General features: G+C 35.9%; 2 protein-coding genes across 3 annotated transcripts; one reads left to right on the forward strand and one right to left on the reverse strand.

The window, feature by feature from the left end:
- The first annotated feature begins 995 nt into the window (after positions 1 to 995).
- On the forward strand, positions 996 to 11,965 carry LOC145232947 (uncharacterized). Of its 2 annotated transcripts, XM_080097608.1 has the most exons (10): positions 996 to 1,140; positions 1,340 to 1,436; positions 1,862 to 1,955; positions 2,023 to 2,079; positions 2,921 to 3,069; positions 5,433 to 5,569; positions 7,089 to 7,446; positions 8,249 to 8,485; positions 9,328 to 9,449; positions 10,478 to 11,965. In XM_080097608.1, exons 2-10 carry the CDS (start codon positions 1,341 to 1,343, stop codon positions 10,680 to 10,682), a joined length of 1,455 nt encoding a protein of 484 aa, XP_079953734.1. In that variant the 5' UTR covers positions 996 to 1,140; position 1,340; the 3' UTR covers positions 10,683 to 11,965. The 2 variants fall into 2 exon arrangements, with proteins under 2 accessions (XP_079953734.1, XP_079953733.1); XM_080097607.1 differs by lacking the exon at positions 996 to 1,140 and having other exon boundaries at positions 1,278 to 1,436.
- Positions 11,966 to 13,424: 1,459 nt separating this feature from the next.
- LOC145232948 (protein KTI12 homolog) lies at positions 13,425 to 16,570 on the reverse strand. The gene is made up of 4 exons (XM_080097609.1): positions 16,211 to 16,570; positions 15,255 to 15,398; positions 14,298 to 14,500; positions 13,425 to 13,747 (listed from the first exon to the last, which is right to left on the reverse strand). Exons 1-4 carry the CDS (start codon positions 16,461 to 16,463, stop codon positions 13,523 to 13,525), a joined length of 825 nt encoding a protein of 274 aa, XP_079953735.1. The 5' UTR covers positions 16,464 to 16,570; the 3' UTR covers positions 13,425 to 13,522.
- Between the last annotated feature and the right edge of the window lie 333 nt (positions 16,571 to 16,903).

Here is a 16,903-nt window from a genome sequence, read left to right on the forward strand (position 1 = left end):
ACAATTATTATTATTTTGTTATGTTTAAGACATTAGATAACATGACTATAAATTTATTTGGTGATTAATACTTTTACTGTATCAACTGCATACAAAACTATAGTTAGAAATAGAAAAACGCAACTGCAAATTTCAAAAACAATGACGTTTTACATGATAACTTTTTCCTGATTAGTTTATCCTACAGTGGTTCTTTGCTACGTAAATCTACAATATATGGTCGTGCCTTTTTTATATAACCGACCTAGTTACTTGTACAAACACATGTGCTCTTCGACTCGCTATCGCAAAGATTTAAATAGAGCGAACTTGAGAAATTGCGGCGGCTTTGTTAGCAACAGTAGACTCAAAATAATCCGTTGCTACTCTCTCTGCTGCCACTTGTGACAATATTTGTAGAAAGTGAGTAATTAAAATTATGCTTTGTTTTTACTACAGTTAAATTACTTTTGTCGTTAATTTTGATTTTCTAGTAAACATACAAAATAAAAATACCACAAGTTTACTTTTCAAGTTATTACTTGTGAAAAAAATTTCAGGACAAGTTTACATCGTTTCAAAGGTATTTTTGTACCACTCAAATTATATATTTGTTAATTTGCTTGAAAAATATGGATGAAAATAAGTTTATGACAACATTTTGTGAGAAAGTTGATTTGTTTATTTCTCATCGCGTGGTTGTTACGGGCTCGCCTGGCATTAATGATGCATGACATAGTGACGCTTGGTCTGTAAAATTTCGGGATTCGGTTTTAGTTTTTCTCGAGTTGTAAATCGACACTTGCCTAGTAAGATTGTTTCTGAGAGTTAGTAATAAATGTATACTGGTTAAATATTGTCTAGGCCACTAGTTATCAACGTTTTAAAGCTTGTTAAGCGGTAATCTTAAAATAATACTGGCGCCCGATATTTTACATAGAGTGTAAAAAGGATAAACAATAAATTGATAAATTTATAATGATCCAGCAATACTTAAAGCGAATTTGAAAACAACTGTTTTATTTCGTTCTCAGCTATAATGTATGAATTTCTGATGACTAATCAAGAACTTATAGAGTCTATGCCGTTTTACTTCTGAATTTATACACTCTTAAATTTAAGCAAAGGCAGTGTGAATTTGGATTACTTTTTCGGGGAAAGGTAATGAAATGGTGGCATTTAAATCCACCACTTTGCAATTTTATAAAGATATTTATTCAAGTCATTATTGTAGTTAACTGTTAAAGAAAAAAGCTTATGTCCCTTTAAAAAAATTATCAAACTTTTTATTCAGTTGCAAGGTTATGTGTGATGATATTTTAGGCAGATCCACTTAATTCTGATCTTTAATAAATATTAGCATGGCACAAAGCACAACCAAAGCTGACCCTTCAAGTGGAGATGATTGGGAAAAAGATTTGGACTGGTTGATTGAAGATTCAGACAAAAAAGAAAGGGTACTATGTGCTACAAATATAAACTTATTGTAGGATATGGTATAAATTTCTTACAGCATTTTTATCTTTGAATTATAAAGTGTGATGACGTAAAATTTGCTGTTTTACAAATTTTTAATCTGAAAATGATTCTGACATTAACAAATAAGTTTAAAAATATCCACTCTTATGTTGGGCTAAAGTTACATATTACTCGATTGTAAGCCGTCCTCGATTGTACGCTGCATGCTGGAATTTTAGATACGATTGTTTCATAATACATCCCCCAAATTTAAAAAACAAATGGAGTGTAGAAATAATATCGGTTAATAACTAAAATCTAAGCCGCCCACAAACAGCAGGTAAAAAACAATATAAGCCGCTGCTTATAATCAAGTAAATATGGTACACAAAATAAATTTTATATAAATCATAAATATTAATAGAAATCATCGAGCAGCAGCAGTTCTTCGTCGTCATCCTCATCTTCTTCATCTGACGAAGAAACACAAGAGCAAAAAATCAAAGAACTTGAAAAAGGTAATTGCATAATATATTTTATTTATTTGAATGTGGACAAATGTTAAAATACTGTACATTGTTTTAGATGAAGCAAATATGCTGGACCGCAATGAAGCTGCAAGTCCGATTAAGTCCGAAAGTGGTAAGTTTTATGTTTACCGTATTTTACGGACCATAAGGCGCAATTTAAATCCTTTTTTTTCCTCATAAATTGATCGTGCGCCTTATAAGCCGGTGCGCCTAATGTATGGATCAAGTAGTGCTTTATTGCCTACACTCCAGTACCGATACTATTATTATATAAATAAACCACCGTCTTACACAATAAACTACGGTAAAAGCAACTAGCAACTGTGATATTCATTAGACTCGTTTTTTCTTTTTCTCATTGTGCTATTGTGACTTGCTTATAAAATATTTATTACGTAACAAGTAAACTTTTATAACCCATACTCATACGTTGCGTTCTATAGCCCGGTGCGCCTTATGTATGAACGAAAAACTAATGAAAGCAATTTATTGACAGTGCGCCTTATAATCGGGTGCGCTTTATGGTCCGTAAAATACGGTAGTTTAACTTCGGTGTAGTTGAGTTTATTTCGCTAGGTGAAGCAAATTGTAACCCCAACTTCATGTTACTGCTAGTTTAAATCCTTTAAGCATGTTAAGCAAACTCTAACCAAACAAGTTTCAGCAAACCGCAAAGATTAAATTGAAACTGTGTTAAAAACACAAGTTGATCAATGTCAGTCTGGGACTTGTACTTTTTAAGTTGCAGTCAGTGTTGTTTTTAATTGTTGAATCACAGTTGTGATATTTTTTTAAAAAACGCAATAAATTGTGCAATGGCACAAATATTTTTTGTCGAAGTCAGAGTGGAAAAGGCTATGAACTAAAAATGATACCAAATAACCGATTTAGTGGTTTTCGCACTGAAATTTCTTGAAGACCAAATCAATTATCTTTTTGTGCCAATTTTTCAGATGAGGAGCAAAGAGTAACGGATGTTACAACAGATGAGGAGGACAATGAAGATGGGCTGACGTCGAAAACTCGACCGATTGTCCAGAGGAACACCCAACTTAACGATGCCACAGATGATGAATATGATGTGCAAGCAAGACTAGAAAAGGTGAATTAATTTCGCTCAAATCTATTTGTTTGCTGTAGACATGCTGGTAGTTTATGTTGTATGCTGCAGGTTTTGACTTGACAAGGTTCAATGTATTGTTGCAGTTAAAGATTTAGCTTAAAGTTATGATTTTTATGTTGCATTTTTATCAAAGTGAACATGGTCTGCTGTAAACTTTAAAAAGTTTAGATTCTTTTTTTTTGATTTACAACTTTTTTGTTGCAATTTTCCAATCTTGATTTGTTGCAAAAATATCTCCCAATATAAATGCACACTTAGCAATGTTGTGGTCTCGATAGTTTGGTAAAATCAATTGGTAAAAGTTAGTAAAGCATAAAAGATAATGTGTAAAAGAACAGCGATTTTCTATATACAACAAATTCAACATTTAGTATCAACAAAAATGTAATCATATAGCATCATTAGGTGGACAAGAAAGGAAAATTACAAGTAAACTGTGGTATATGGTGCACAACTGCACATTAATACAAAATTTTGGGCTGCAATAATGTTATGACATAAAAAATAATAGAGCCATGACAATAATCTCTCTTATGTGTGTTGATAAGGTTACACATTAACCGATGAATATGAAATTGTCGTAATTCACACTCGCGTAGCACATGCCCCGACTTGTTTGTACAGCAACATTAAGGCTTGTAGTACAAACTGAAACAATTGCAGTGCAACGCCGAATTTATTTTCACATACAGACGGCTTTTGTCACAAGTAAATTGCGGCCCCAATTAGAAACTCGATACAAGCTTTACAACAATAAGCAACCAAATACTGCCAAGCCTACGTCTTTTGTGTGTTTTCCTGGATACCCAAGTGCTAGTTACTGTAACGCCATAGTAGCAAACTGTTTGGCAAAACTACAAGCAAAGTTGTAAATTTGTTAGAAAGCAGAATGGATGAGCATTGCTGAGTAAATCTAATGTAATTGGAAACTTCTAACATTAAAAGCAATACTATGTTGCAAGTCTATATGCAGTGAATACGATAAATTATTGCTTAATTGTGTATTGTAAATGTCAGTTTGTGTGTTTTTGTGATCATGCTGAAACTTTGCCATGTTGTCAAAGTGTGCGGTTGCCATGTTGTCAAAGTGTTGTTGCTATGTTACCCAATTTTGTAATGTACAATGACTTGCTTTCAAAGTTATATGTATATTTCAAAACATATCATTCTTTAAAACCTAATTTCTGTTCATCTTAAAACGAGCAATGTCAATGTCTCTGAAGTATGAGATAAAACTCAAGTAGTAATAACTGTGTGTGTTGCAAGACCCTTTTTGTCAGTGTGACGGAGGGGCAACACTGGAATATTACCCCCTCATTATCCCACCAGCTCATTAATATTACATAGGCATCTTGGCTAGAAGAATAATGGTAGACACACATTTGTGGCTGTCTTGGTTTGGCGGAGTGCATCATATTTGTCAATGTTGGTGTTTGTAATTTAAATTGCAGAAAAATAATCAATTTTTAATTTGCCAAGAAACATTACATTTACACATATACTTAAATATTAACCTCACTAAAATAAAAATTGCCAATAAAAATACCGATATAAATAGAGAATTTGATATTTTTGGATAAGACCTAAGTATTGTCATTTTTCTGCTTAGAATATCAAATTAAATTAAACTTGCAACCATTGAACTGTTTAGTTATGCAATGTGCAAATTGCATGCCTAAATGCTTGAACTATTTTGACCCTGGGTGTGTTTAGCATGAGTGATTGATCAAGCAAGCAAAGCCCAACACAAAATTACTTTCTAAACTGAGTGCCAAGTTTAAGTGGTAAACAGGAACCAAGGAAATTTGTTTGTGCCCACAACACACATGCTGCCTGTGTCAAGAATCTGGTTAATGTCAAGTTGGCGGTGCTAAAAATAAAAACGTTTTAAAATTTGTTGCGTATCATAACATTTCACTGTTGCACATCTATTCTTCTGTTGCCGATTGTTTTAATAGAATATTGTTGCTATATTTTCTTTTACCATGTAAAACAAACTCACCTCAACTAAAACTGTAATTAATTTGTGTCAGAAAATGCTCAACATTTTGTCTTTGTTAGTGATCAGTGATCACATATATATGTCACCATTTATTTATTTTGTTGAGCATTTTCTGACACAAATTAATTACAGTTTTCGGTCCCCCAAAACACCTTAAAAAAACACTGCACTCAAGCATTCTAAATCATGAAGTCCTAAAACACCAGGAACTGTTTCCACTTTAAAATAGGAAATATTTCACTTAAATCTCTCACGGTACACTAAGGTGCCATGGCACACAGTTTGAGAATCACTGATATAAAGTTATGACACAAACTATATCTTTGACCCTATTTTGCAGGCTAACGCTGAATTAGCAACTGACAATAATTCAGAGGAAGACCGAGAAAGAAAAGTTTTATTTAAACCGAAATTAATCGACTTTGAAGCCCCTCCTGACGATTATTCATCCTCATCCTCATCAGAAGACGAGGAAGAGTAAGTGTTGATCAAATTAATAAATTGTTGGATAATTAGAACACAGGTACAAGGCAGGCAACGGTGCTTGTGATTCAACTTTCGGCGGTTTCTCCACTGAGTCTGTGTAGCTCAGTTGGTAGAGCGTGAGCCACGGAAAGACTCCTGTCGTGGGTTCGAATCCCAGCCCAGGATAGATTTTTCTAGCCTACGCCTTGCCATATGGTGATGCTTGGGAGACCAGCTGATTCGGCACGCCTTTAATAGGCCTGGCGTACTATGATTTATCGATTAGTATGCCGTGATCGCTGGTCTGCATTGACGCTTCAGGGCTTATCCCAGTACGTTTCATCTTAGAACTGTGGCTCCTAACTCGTCACAGGCCATGGACCACCAGTTCAATTAAAGGAATACCGTGGACCAGTCCATTGGTATGTAAGCATAAAAAAGCGTCCACGACAAGCATATTGTCTTGAAATATATTCCTTTAATACAGAAGTTTGTGGAGTGATATCAAACAACTGACAGCAAACAAAAAATAGCCAATAACTTGGATATGCTTTTTTTCGTACTGATTATTTAATAAATTACTTGCAACTAATTCCAGTTTATCACCAAATATAGTTAACGTCGTGTGGACCAGCCATCAAGTCAGCATGGACCACCAGTTGAGAACTATTGATTTAGAACCTTTAATTATTTGTTAATTACTCTATTTTAAACTTAAGTCGTCAAGTGAGCTTATCGTTGAAGCAGGTTTAGTTTTTGTTGTTGTTTACATTATTAATGCAAATGAACAGAGCAATACTGTCACAGGAATCTGAACAAACTGTATCAACATGTTTCAAAAATATGACTTTTACCCAATACTGAGTTGAATAGGTCTTTGACATTGGCTTCAGTAAACATGAAGAAGTCACAGATGAAGAGATACTCCCGACAACTTGTGTTTTTTGTTATTTTTCGATCAAGTGATTTTGCACAAACTTGTTCATATTAAAAAAACAAACATATTCAAACAAAAACGAATGTGCCAAAGTCATCATACACATGAAGTTATGTGTATATTTTTTTGTATGTTTTTTCAACGTGAGTGCAAGATATTAAAGCCAAGGTCATGTCAAGTTTCCTGCTCAATGTTACGATCTAAAACAAATGTGTTTTGCATTGCGATGTTTACAAAAGAGGTTTAATTTTACACGCAGTAAAACAAAGAGCATGTTTAGTACACCGATTTTGTATACGCTGTTGCTGCTAGGCATAATATCAATTTTATAGAGCTCTTATGGCAATTGTTTTGTATTCCGACGTTTTGACGTCCATACATGTCGCCTTCATCAGGGTAAATAACACTGAATGCGCGTGGTACAGTGCACGATAAACAAAGGGGGCTTGTATAGGACGTCGAAACGTTGGTACAAAAAATAAAAATTGCCAGAAGAGCTCTATAAAGTTAATATTATGCCTGGCAGCAACAGCTTATATGTAATGAAATTGCCAGAGAAACTCTATAAAATTGGTAACCCGATTTTGTCTGCAGAAAAGCATCAAAAAGCATGACAGACCTAAACCTGAGCGATTCATCCAAATCCTCTTCGGACGAAATTGTTGAAATCAACGGACAGTTTGTGAGGCGCGATGAAAAAATCCTAATCGAAAGAGGAGGAAAATTTGAACTTGTCGAAGCTAGCGAGTTAAAAGCTATACTTCCTCCAGTTCAAAACGGAAATGGCAACGGTCATTCAGTGGCTCTGGTCGTGGATGAACCGCCTACAAGGCCTTCAGGTTTGCCTCCAGTGAACAGGCCAAAATCGGCTCCGGTGAAGTCCTACAAACCGAGGCCACCGTCCAGTAACAGACCAGTTTCTGCGTCTGATACCCAAACATATCGCAGAAAGGTCGGTTTAAAATGAAGTTTTTCGTTAAAATTTAATGTAAATTAGATGTGCCAATACCGTATTTATTCGATTGTAAGCCGCGGCTAATAATTTTTTTTACCCTACCGTTTGTGCGGTTTAAAATTAAGGGCGGCTTACATTTTTATGTCATACCGATATTATTTCCACACCCTGCTTTGAGTTTTATTTTGCGTTTAAAATTCTCTTGCATGTTGGCTTTACACGTCAATATACGCTCTGCTGATTAGAATTATTTGGGTTACTAACAATTGTTGACAAAAAGTTGTACAAAATGTAGGAAAAGAAAGAAATGTCATTAAACAATAGTACCTAACATCACATAATGCGGCTTACAATCGAGGGCGAAATACATTAATTTTTGGCACCTTAACATGCGGTTTCCAATCGAGTAAATACTGTAAACACTTTGTGGCTGTAGGTTTTGGATTCGTAGTTTACATTTTGACTTGTTTAGCATCATATTTCAGTTTTTATTTTGTCCAGAAAGCAACAAATGATCTGTGTCAAGTTAATAGAGCTCTTCTAGCAATCGTTTTTTTTTATTATTATTCGGACGTTTCGACGTCATATACAGGTCGGCTTCATCAGGGTAAATAACACTGAATGCGCGTCGTACAGTGCACGATAAACAAAGGAAAAAAGCATTAAACGAAAATAAAATAAAATGCATTTGCCAGAAGAGCTCTATAAACTTGATACTATACCTGGCAACAATAACTTGTATACAAATAATCCGTTACTTAAATTTTTTATTCTTGTTTTTTCTAACTTTCATTTTCAGAACGAGCGTCCCTTTTCTTACTCTCCTGAGATGAAGAATATCCTCAGAAAGCAGCTGGACGCGAAAGCGGAGAAAGAGCGAGAGGATGAAAAGAGGAGGAAGGCGGAGGAGCAAGCGGCGCGGGAGGAGGCGGATGACGCGTGGAGGGCATGGGTAGAGAGAAAGAATAGAGATATCAGGGAGCAAAAACGCAGGGAGAGAGAGGAGGGGAGAAAACGAGAGATGTCGGAGAGAAGGGTGAGATAATATAAATCATACGCACATGAACTAGGAGCGACTATCTTTGGGTTCAAAGTCACGTGATAAATTCGAAACAGGCTTTTGACCTAGTTAGAGGAAACACAAAAAGCAATTAGTTTGAAAATGGACACTAAGGCTCTGGGAATATAACCTGTAAAGTTGATAAACGATCCCAATTTTAAATGATCTTTGTAAGGTCTAGCACAGCGGTTCTCAACCAGTGGGCCATGGAAGCATTTTGATTGGGCCACAGACCAACCAAATAGAAACCTTTTTTTAAGAATTTACTTTCATTTGTGTCACTACACTCAATTTTACAAGAATTATGGCTTGGGGAGGAATTGAGAAGGAATGTTTTTGTTTTGTTTTTTTCTGAACCTATTTTATAGTTGAATACACTGTTGCTGCCAGGCATAACGTATCAACAAAATTTTCAGCTCTTCCGGCAGTTTTTTTAATATGCCAACGTTTCGATGTCCCATACGAAACACCTTCATCAGGGTAATGACATACATTGCAAACACAAGTTATTATAAAGCGAAAAGGGCGGCGAAACACACACAAAAAGGCGGTATTTTATAGTTGTTTTCTTTCTATCTTAAAAATTTACTGGGCCACAAAATATTTTTGCAATGAAAGTGGGCCACGAAAGAAAAAAGGTTGAGAACCACTGCTCTAGCATCTACCATTTAGTCTATGGGGAAGGAATGAGAATGTTTTGCAGTGTTAAGTTACGAATTTGTCGATAAAAGTTGGGAACCACTGGTTTTGCGCATCAACAATCCGCCAAAGTTACAACAAGCTTCTAAACCCGTGCGACACTTGTTTTTTATCGTCAGGATCCAAATGAGGCAGAGACGGCCTACAAGGATTGGTGGAAGCAGAAGTCTGTTCAGATCAAACAGGAAAGGTTGACTTTGCAGCAGAGGCAGATTGAACAGGATGAAGGATGGTTTTTACGGTAAGTTCAAACTTTTCTTGATAATATACAATAAACCTATGTTAATCCGAAACCGTTTGGACCCAAAAAAACGTTCGGATTAACCGATGTTCGATTAGTTAATAAAGTCTTACCTGGTACAGGGGTGTCCAAAATGCGGCCCGCGGGCCAAATGCGGCCCCCGGCGGCTTTTCGCGTGGCCCGCGGCTATTTTTTTCAAATTGTGTTGCATATGGCCTCCATAGTTTGGATTAAGTGTTTGGGTTTTGGCGACTTGTGACTTCACGCAAAAGCTTTCCATGGAGCTTTTAGCCTACCGGTAAAAAAAAGTGTACATGATGCTGACGCAACAAAATCCAACAATTTCCCGAATATTTGGGTTCTAATTCTAAAAAAACGTTGGCCCGCGGGCGTCTTAACCTGGTAAAAATTGGCCCCTATTAAAAAAAGTTTGGATACCCCTGTCTTACCACATTACAAATTATTTGTATCACAAGTTTTTTTTCGAATTTGGCGAAGATTCAGATTAACCGAATCCAGTTTATCTGATGTTTGCTGCCAATTTCAATGTTGAGTGGAGAAGTTGCTTCGCTTGGTGAAAGAACACAAAGCGATAGAATCACAATAAAACAATTATCAAATTGGAAATAGCTGCGCAAAATGTCAAATGAATTCGGTTAATCGAAAGCTTTTTTAACAATAAGCTCACTTGTGCGATTAAGCGAACTATGTGCTTAACAAGTGGCAACGGTGATATAGTTTCTCGGCACCTATGCGATTAAACAGCTTGTGCGACTAACCGGATTCTTCTACACCAGGCTTTTAATTTCAGCTTGATTTACAAATTAAAGCAAAACTTTCCAGGTATTCGATTTATTGTTTAGAAATGTGTAAAATTGCTGAAAAAAACACACAATAGTTTTCCCCCTTACGCAAATTACAGCACATCGATTATAATCGTAAATATTTACAGCCAATTTTTTACTAAAAAAGAAAACATAATATTTAGTACATAATAACACAACCAACAGTGTCATTTTTTTTCACAGCGAGCGCAAAGAGTGCAACAAAGCGTTCCGCCAGTGGCTCCGTAAAAAGAACGAGGCCTCGCGAAAAGAGAAAGAATTAGAAAAGTCGCTTCGCCGTCAATCACGCCGTGAAGCGAGGCAAGTCCGCCGGGCTCAGAAACTTCTAGATTCGATCCGTGAAGCCCAGCAGATGAAGTATGTGGAATATTACGGATATAGGTTCTAGTTTCGACTTCGCCTTACCTGCAATACGACTCTGACGTCATGTGGTGACGTCATCAACCTTTTTTTATGTCGGCATTTTTGCTGCATCGGTACGTGCCTATATTGTTCGTAGGCGGGTTTTTTGCGTAATTTTAATTAATATCGTGAGTATTTTTGTGCGCATTATCGGGTAAACTCTTATATATAGGAGGTGTTGTGAACGATGTAGAATACTTTATACTTATCCCAATGTGCCTATAATCGTTACTCTGTAACTTAAACCTCATTATTGAACTACTGGAGCTGATTGGAATGAACATTGTCCGTCATATCGACATTTTTTTCTGTTTAGTCAAACGGTTTAGCTACAGAGAAAACTGATTCGTTCAGGTTTGCCGAACTATAATAATTTGAACTCGGCTTTCTATCTTGTAATAGCGAGTGTCTGATAACGTTTTGAAACAAACTGTCGAACCATGTTGAAAAACGTTTCCAAATTCAAACCTGATCATGTTAGTACGTTTCCAGTTTGTTTTCCTGCTAAGCATTTGTTTCACAATTTTGGTTAACACGCCTTTCTACTAAGTTTGACATAACTTAGCATGTGAACCGCAATCAATATGCTAGCCTTCCATGCGTTTGGCTACTGACAAACCAAACCGTAAAATGTCGTTTTTACTTGCTTCTCACACACGCACCTAACTTACAACTACGCACACAGCCTACACATCGGCAACAAAGCCGTCAAAACTTTATTAAAGCTTCCTGCAGTAACAGAAAAAAAAACGTAGTAACGTTGGTTTAAAATAAAATGCACAATTAACCAAAGACGTAATTACAATTTAATGTGACAAATAGTTAGTAAGTTGCATCTACGATCCAACACACCACGTAAAATAACGCACACCTTTACAAAATCCCCACCTGAATGCCTCACCGCCTATTTTCGCACATTTCAGGTTTAAATTAATCTTCTTCACTTCACTTTAATCTTTTTAATTTTTTAATTTAATCTTCACGCGCATTTGCTCTTCAACCTTTTGCATACATCCATACGCACATAAACTGTTTACAATTCGTCCAACACTATATAATTTGTACATATGTTGTAATATAAACCGCATTTGATTGTGTCGTATATGTAGCCCCCCTTTTACAAAGTGCGTGCTTTTTGTAGCATTACGATATTATTTTTCCTCGTCACAATTAACGTCACTGTGTCCAATTGTTACGTAGCAATTACGTTTATCTGCTCATGTCCGTATGTTCGACGTAGCGCTAAACAAATAAATTTCTTCTGCAAAGGTCCGTTGTTTTTATCTTTGATGCGCGAATTAACGTCTTTCGTAGTAAGGGGCCACAGAAAAGTTGCATGTTTTTACCCATGGTTGAGTTAAGTTTATTTCGCTTGGTGAAAGAAAATACAGCGACACAATTGCACTAAAACAATCACCAAGCCGGAAATAGCTGTGCAACGTTGAAACGTTATGGAGGCAAAACAGTGGAGGGCACAATTGATGGGTCATGAGTCATGACTAAACGCGCTGCAGCTACACCGTATCACGAAGCGTTATGTGACGGGAACTCAGCAGAGATTGAGTTTGGCGCATTGTGGGTAATAAAAAACGACGGGAAACGTTAATGGGACAGTCGATGGGGCCTAGAAGTTAACCACCCTAACCTCTTAAGTTTCGTGGACTGCAAAATAACGTTAAGAAGAAAACACTCCCTAACTCAAAAAGTTTGACCATCATTGATAAACGGAATAAGCGACTCTTCAAAACAACTTTCAAGGGACAAGACGTGACTTATAAGACACACAAAAATACCTATTGTGTAAGGGTCATACTTTTCAAATCTAGCACATGTCAACACCTGGTTCAGCCTAAATATAGTTTCAGCCTCACTCTAAACCTGCAAAACATTGTAAAAGCGACATCCAGTGATTTTCCAGTGAGACGATTTCAACCGAAACGAACCACACTATCCAGTTTTGCACGTTGTGTAATAGAGCACGCAGTGTGGCGCGGGGGTCAAAGGTTACGGTGAAACTGATCTCGAAAAGGTCAAATGAGTTCAGTTGTTGCACAAGATTCGGGTCATCGGACAGAGTTTAATTTTGGAACTTTAAAAATATCGTTCGTGCACTTTGACTCCATTATTTATTTGCAGACATTTGCACATTTAAATAGTTGATAATTTAGTGAAATCCGTACAGACAAAGGCAGTATACTAATCCATTGTAGTTCAGGCGAAATACGTCCGGCCCATTAAGGCGTTATACCGAATCAAGGCGGTCTTCCAAGCATTCCCAAGTGGCAAGGCATAAGCTAGAAAAAATCTAGCCTGTGGTGGGATTCAAATTTTTTGTCAGCCGGTTTTATTACAAAAGTCATATTTTTAGCCGGTTCTGTTAAAAAATCCATTGACAGTAACCAGTAATGCTAACCGGTTCGCTAATCTCATAAAATTTCGTGAGACTGCGAACCGGCTGAATCCCACCACTGGATTCGACCCCACGAGTCTTTCCCGGCCTGGCGTACTGTGATTTATATATGAGTATGACGTGATCGCTGGTCTGCATGAACGCTTCAGGGCTGATCCCAGTAATGAATATTTGTTCACTGTAGCTCATAATGCAATCACCAGTATTAATCTACAGTGGTCCAAGCAAAACAACGTTTCAGTTCTTTGAATGGAAAAAGTTAAGACAGGTTTGAAACCAACAATCTTTGCTTCTCCATTCAGATTTCAAGCTTCTCAGTCACACATAGTTTTAGTTTTTATTGAATCTTGCCATTGGTGCTCCCAAAATATTGCTAATGTAATAAAACTTTTAATTGAGAAACAATGAAATAAATGCTATGCAACAGCTGTGGTTAAGAAACTCAGGAACGTCCTTGGAACATCTTTGATGTTAGCAACAGGATTTGCACGTAGATAAGTTAAAAATTGCTTTCTATGCCTTCTCATGTCAGCTATTGAAATCACATGATTGATTGTGAAAAGTTCATTGCAATTGGGCAGTGTGATTGTGTCACCAATGTTAGATGTTTTCTGGGCAGACAAAATTGCAGCTCCAATTGTCTGAACAATAAAAAGTATTTTACACCTTCAGCAAAACAGTACGTGTTTTTAGGACATGCAAACAGATTTGTGGAGTAGAAAAATAAAAATAATTCTTAAAATTGGTAAAATTTCACTTTTTAATTAATTCTAAACTAAGATTGACATAGTTAATTAGATGTAAGATAAGCCTGCCACTGCTAACTTTAAACAACACAAAAAGTCTAAAAGCTTGTAAGTAACATAACATAACTTGTTAGTTTGGCAATCTGGACCATTGAAATGTTTAATTTGTCTGACAAATGCTGTAAACATTATCACGATGTTCTTACAACAAAGTTGTACTTGTTTTTACAAATACAGACAAATCCACTTAATTGCATAGCCAATTTGCCAAGTTTGTAAGCTTAACCAGATAAAGTGGACCATTTTCTCAACAATTCTTAAGTTATGATCTTATTCCACGCATGCAATACATTGGTTTGCAATTAACTGGATTCATCGGTACCAATGTTTTACATATCAATGCAGTATATCAGTAAATAGAGTAACTTGAAAAATATTTTTATACCTGTAGCATTTTGTCAGCCTCATGCACAAATGTTGGAGACATCAGCGGTGGATTTTGTGTTGACATGTTGGGCTTGGGAGCCTTTGCATTAAAAATTGCTTCACATATGTTTTTTGATGGCAAGTCGTCATCAACTTGAATTGTAAATAAAGGAGAATCCCACCTTGCCATGGAGTTTGGTGTTTCAAAACGCATCAACAAACCTGGAATGAAAATGTACACAATTTTACATCTAATCTTCAATGATTCCGACATTAGTTTATAAGGTACACGACTCACGATTTAAAATATTCTCACTAGAAACAAACAAGCCAATACGTTTGTATAAAACATGACGTTTCGACAGCAACTTGTGTCATTCTCAAATGAATGAATGTAAAGACAAGCAGCGTAAAACCAGCAAAAGCAGCAAACTTGCTCTGTCATGTCTTATACACATATACTGGCTTGTTTGCTTCTCGTGAAAACAGTTTATAAGCAAATAAAACTTGAACATGGCAGGTTGAATCAAATTAAAACTGCCAAATTAAAAAGCATCGAGGTAATAAATGACAAGTAATCTGCAGACAGTGCACACTGTTATGGCCCATAAGGTCTCATCAGTGCCGTTAGATGATAATACTAGTCGATACCGCCTATCTCTGTTACACTGTCTGCAGCTGGTGACAAGTTACTAACTTTATGAATATTAACAGTTATAAATAAAGAATTTCAAAAACAGTCCATTTGTTAAATAATCTACTACAAGAGTGCTTAGTACAACATACAAAAATAAAAATCACATACAATAATACTACCGAATAACACCTATGTTTATTCAATTTTCGAGGCAAAATTTAAATGTCTCAATTTAAATTCATCAATTAATCTAGTCAAATGGTAAAAAAGGTAATTATATGACAAAACTTTTTGTCTAATTCTACTAACCATTTTACTAGAAATATGAAATAATGATACCTTCCAATATTTCATCAGAATACTGGTCTTCAGGTGGTTTTAATTTATTGAATTTGAAGATATTGTCTTTTGAAGCAGCGCAATGAATGACACAATGTGTTGTCCTTGCATACTTTGAAACACAATGCAGTTCATATCTGAAACCTGCAAAAAACAACAACATATTGTCATAATATAAAAGCAAACATTAATTTCATTTTAGAAAAGAGAGGTCTGTATGATGTATAGGATGTACTCTTACGCAATCCCCCCTATATAACATTTAAAACTTTTAAAACTGCTGACGTTTAGCGTTTTAAAGGTCGGCATGAGGGTTTGTAATAAAAATAACATTTTTATGCGTTGTATTAGTAGATTATGTAGGGTGTATTAATCAGTCATGGGATTCAAATTTTTGTCAGCCTGTTCTATCACAAAAGACATTTTTTACAGTCGGTTCTGTTACAAAAAGCTGATTGACAGTAACCAGTAATGCTAACCGGTTCGCTGATCTCATAAAAATTCGTGAGACATAGTAATGCCAGTCGCCTAGATGGGGCTCCTCTAAAATACGCAATCTATGCAAGCTACACAATCTATACGCAATATACTTATAAAACGTATGCAACTTTTAAAAAATGTTGACGGTTAGGGCTTTTAGGGTCTGGGTGAGGGTAAGGGTTTATAATAAAAATAACACTATAATTTAGTTTTAGATGCCCAGTTTAGGCTTAATATTCACATGTGTGTTGAGAGTGGTACTAAATACTGTATGGTGCCTCATGTTAACACTTGTAAGAAAATTAAGCCCAAAAGGTTTCTGAGATTAAATTATATAGTTATTTTTGTTATAAACCCTCACCCTGACCCTAATAGCCCTAACCGTCAACATCTTAGTTAGTTTTTTTAGTAGATTGCGTATAGATTGCGTAGATTGCGCAGATTGCGTATTTTAGAGTAGCCCCCTAGATGCCTACCTTTAATGTAGTTCAAAGAATCAACAATTACAACAGTTTCCGTGTTTATTTCACGTTCAAGTGCAGATTTCAGGGCTCCACGAACGGTGACTTCTTTCTTGGAATCAGCATAAACAACATTTCGATCGACGTTTGTATCTTTTACCACAGAAACTTTGATATGTGGGTGATGTTTTGAAAGATAATCAAACAGTTCCCCAGTGCGTTTTGTTTTTCCACTGGACGGACAACCACATACGACAACCAATGGCATCGTTTTTATCTTTACACTGAACTCCAGAATTCCTAAAATACCGTACGTTAAAGGCTATCTAGTAGCTAAAACAATTCGTTAAAATGTTTTCACTTTTGTTCAAGGCGTGCGCTATTTACAGAATAAATTTCTTTGAATACACCTACATAGGTACATTGGAAGTATCTTTAGGCAAGCAGTTGCCAAATTTGACCAAATAACAATAAAGAGTTTTTTGATTTGACAAAAATTTACATATCAATAGTTTGGATTAATGTAAATTTTAATAAATAAGCTAAATCTGGTCATTTAATATAGCGCTTAATATAACTGACATTAATGACACTTTCAAAGTGCTATTTTTGGTGGGAACGGGAATTCCCCTTGTATTTCACTTAAAACCACCTAATCTGCAACTTGCTTTGATTCAAAGAAGTATCATTTATGGCATGTTAAGGCCA

The sequence above is a fragment of the Phallusia mammillata genome, chromosome 6 (assembly GCF_965637545.1).
Source record: "Phallusia mammillata chromosome 6, kaPhaMamm4.hap1.1, whole genome shotgun sequence".
Classification (NCBI taxonomy): Eukaryota; Metazoa; Chordata; class Ascidiacea; order Phlebobranchia; family Ascidiidae; genus Phallusia; species Phallusia mammillata.

What these genes read in the sequence shown, in the direction of transcription:
- LOC145232948 (XM_080097609.1), bottom strand. Translation starts at nt 16,463, where the DNA reads ATGCCATTGGTTGTCGTATGTGGTTGTCCGTCCAGTGGAAAAACAAAA. An exon ending in TTCTGATGAAATATTGGAAG is followed by an intron (nt 14,501 to 15,254) that starts GTATCATTATTT and finishes TTTTCATTCCAG; the next exon opens with GTTTGTTGATGCGTTTTGAA. An exon ending in AGGCTGACAAAATGCTACAG is followed by an intron (nt 13,748 to 14,297) that starts GTATAAAAATAT and finishes TTTATTGTTCAG; the next exon opens with ACAATTGGAGCTGCAATTTT.
- LOC145232947 (XM_080097608.1), top strand. Translation starts at nt 1,341, where the DNA reads ATGGCACAAAGCACAACCAAAGCTGACCCTTCAAGTGGAGATGATTGG. An exon ending in TGCAAGCAAGACTAGAAAAG is followed by an intron (nt 3,070 to 5,432) that starts GTGAATTAATTT and finishes CCTATTTTGCAG; the next exon opens with GCTAACGCTGAATTAGCAAC. An exon ending in GAGAGATGTCGGAGAGAAGG is followed by an intron (nt 8,486 to 9,327) that starts GTGAGATAATAT and finishes TTTTATCGTCAG; the next exon opens with GATCCAAATGAGGCAGAGAC.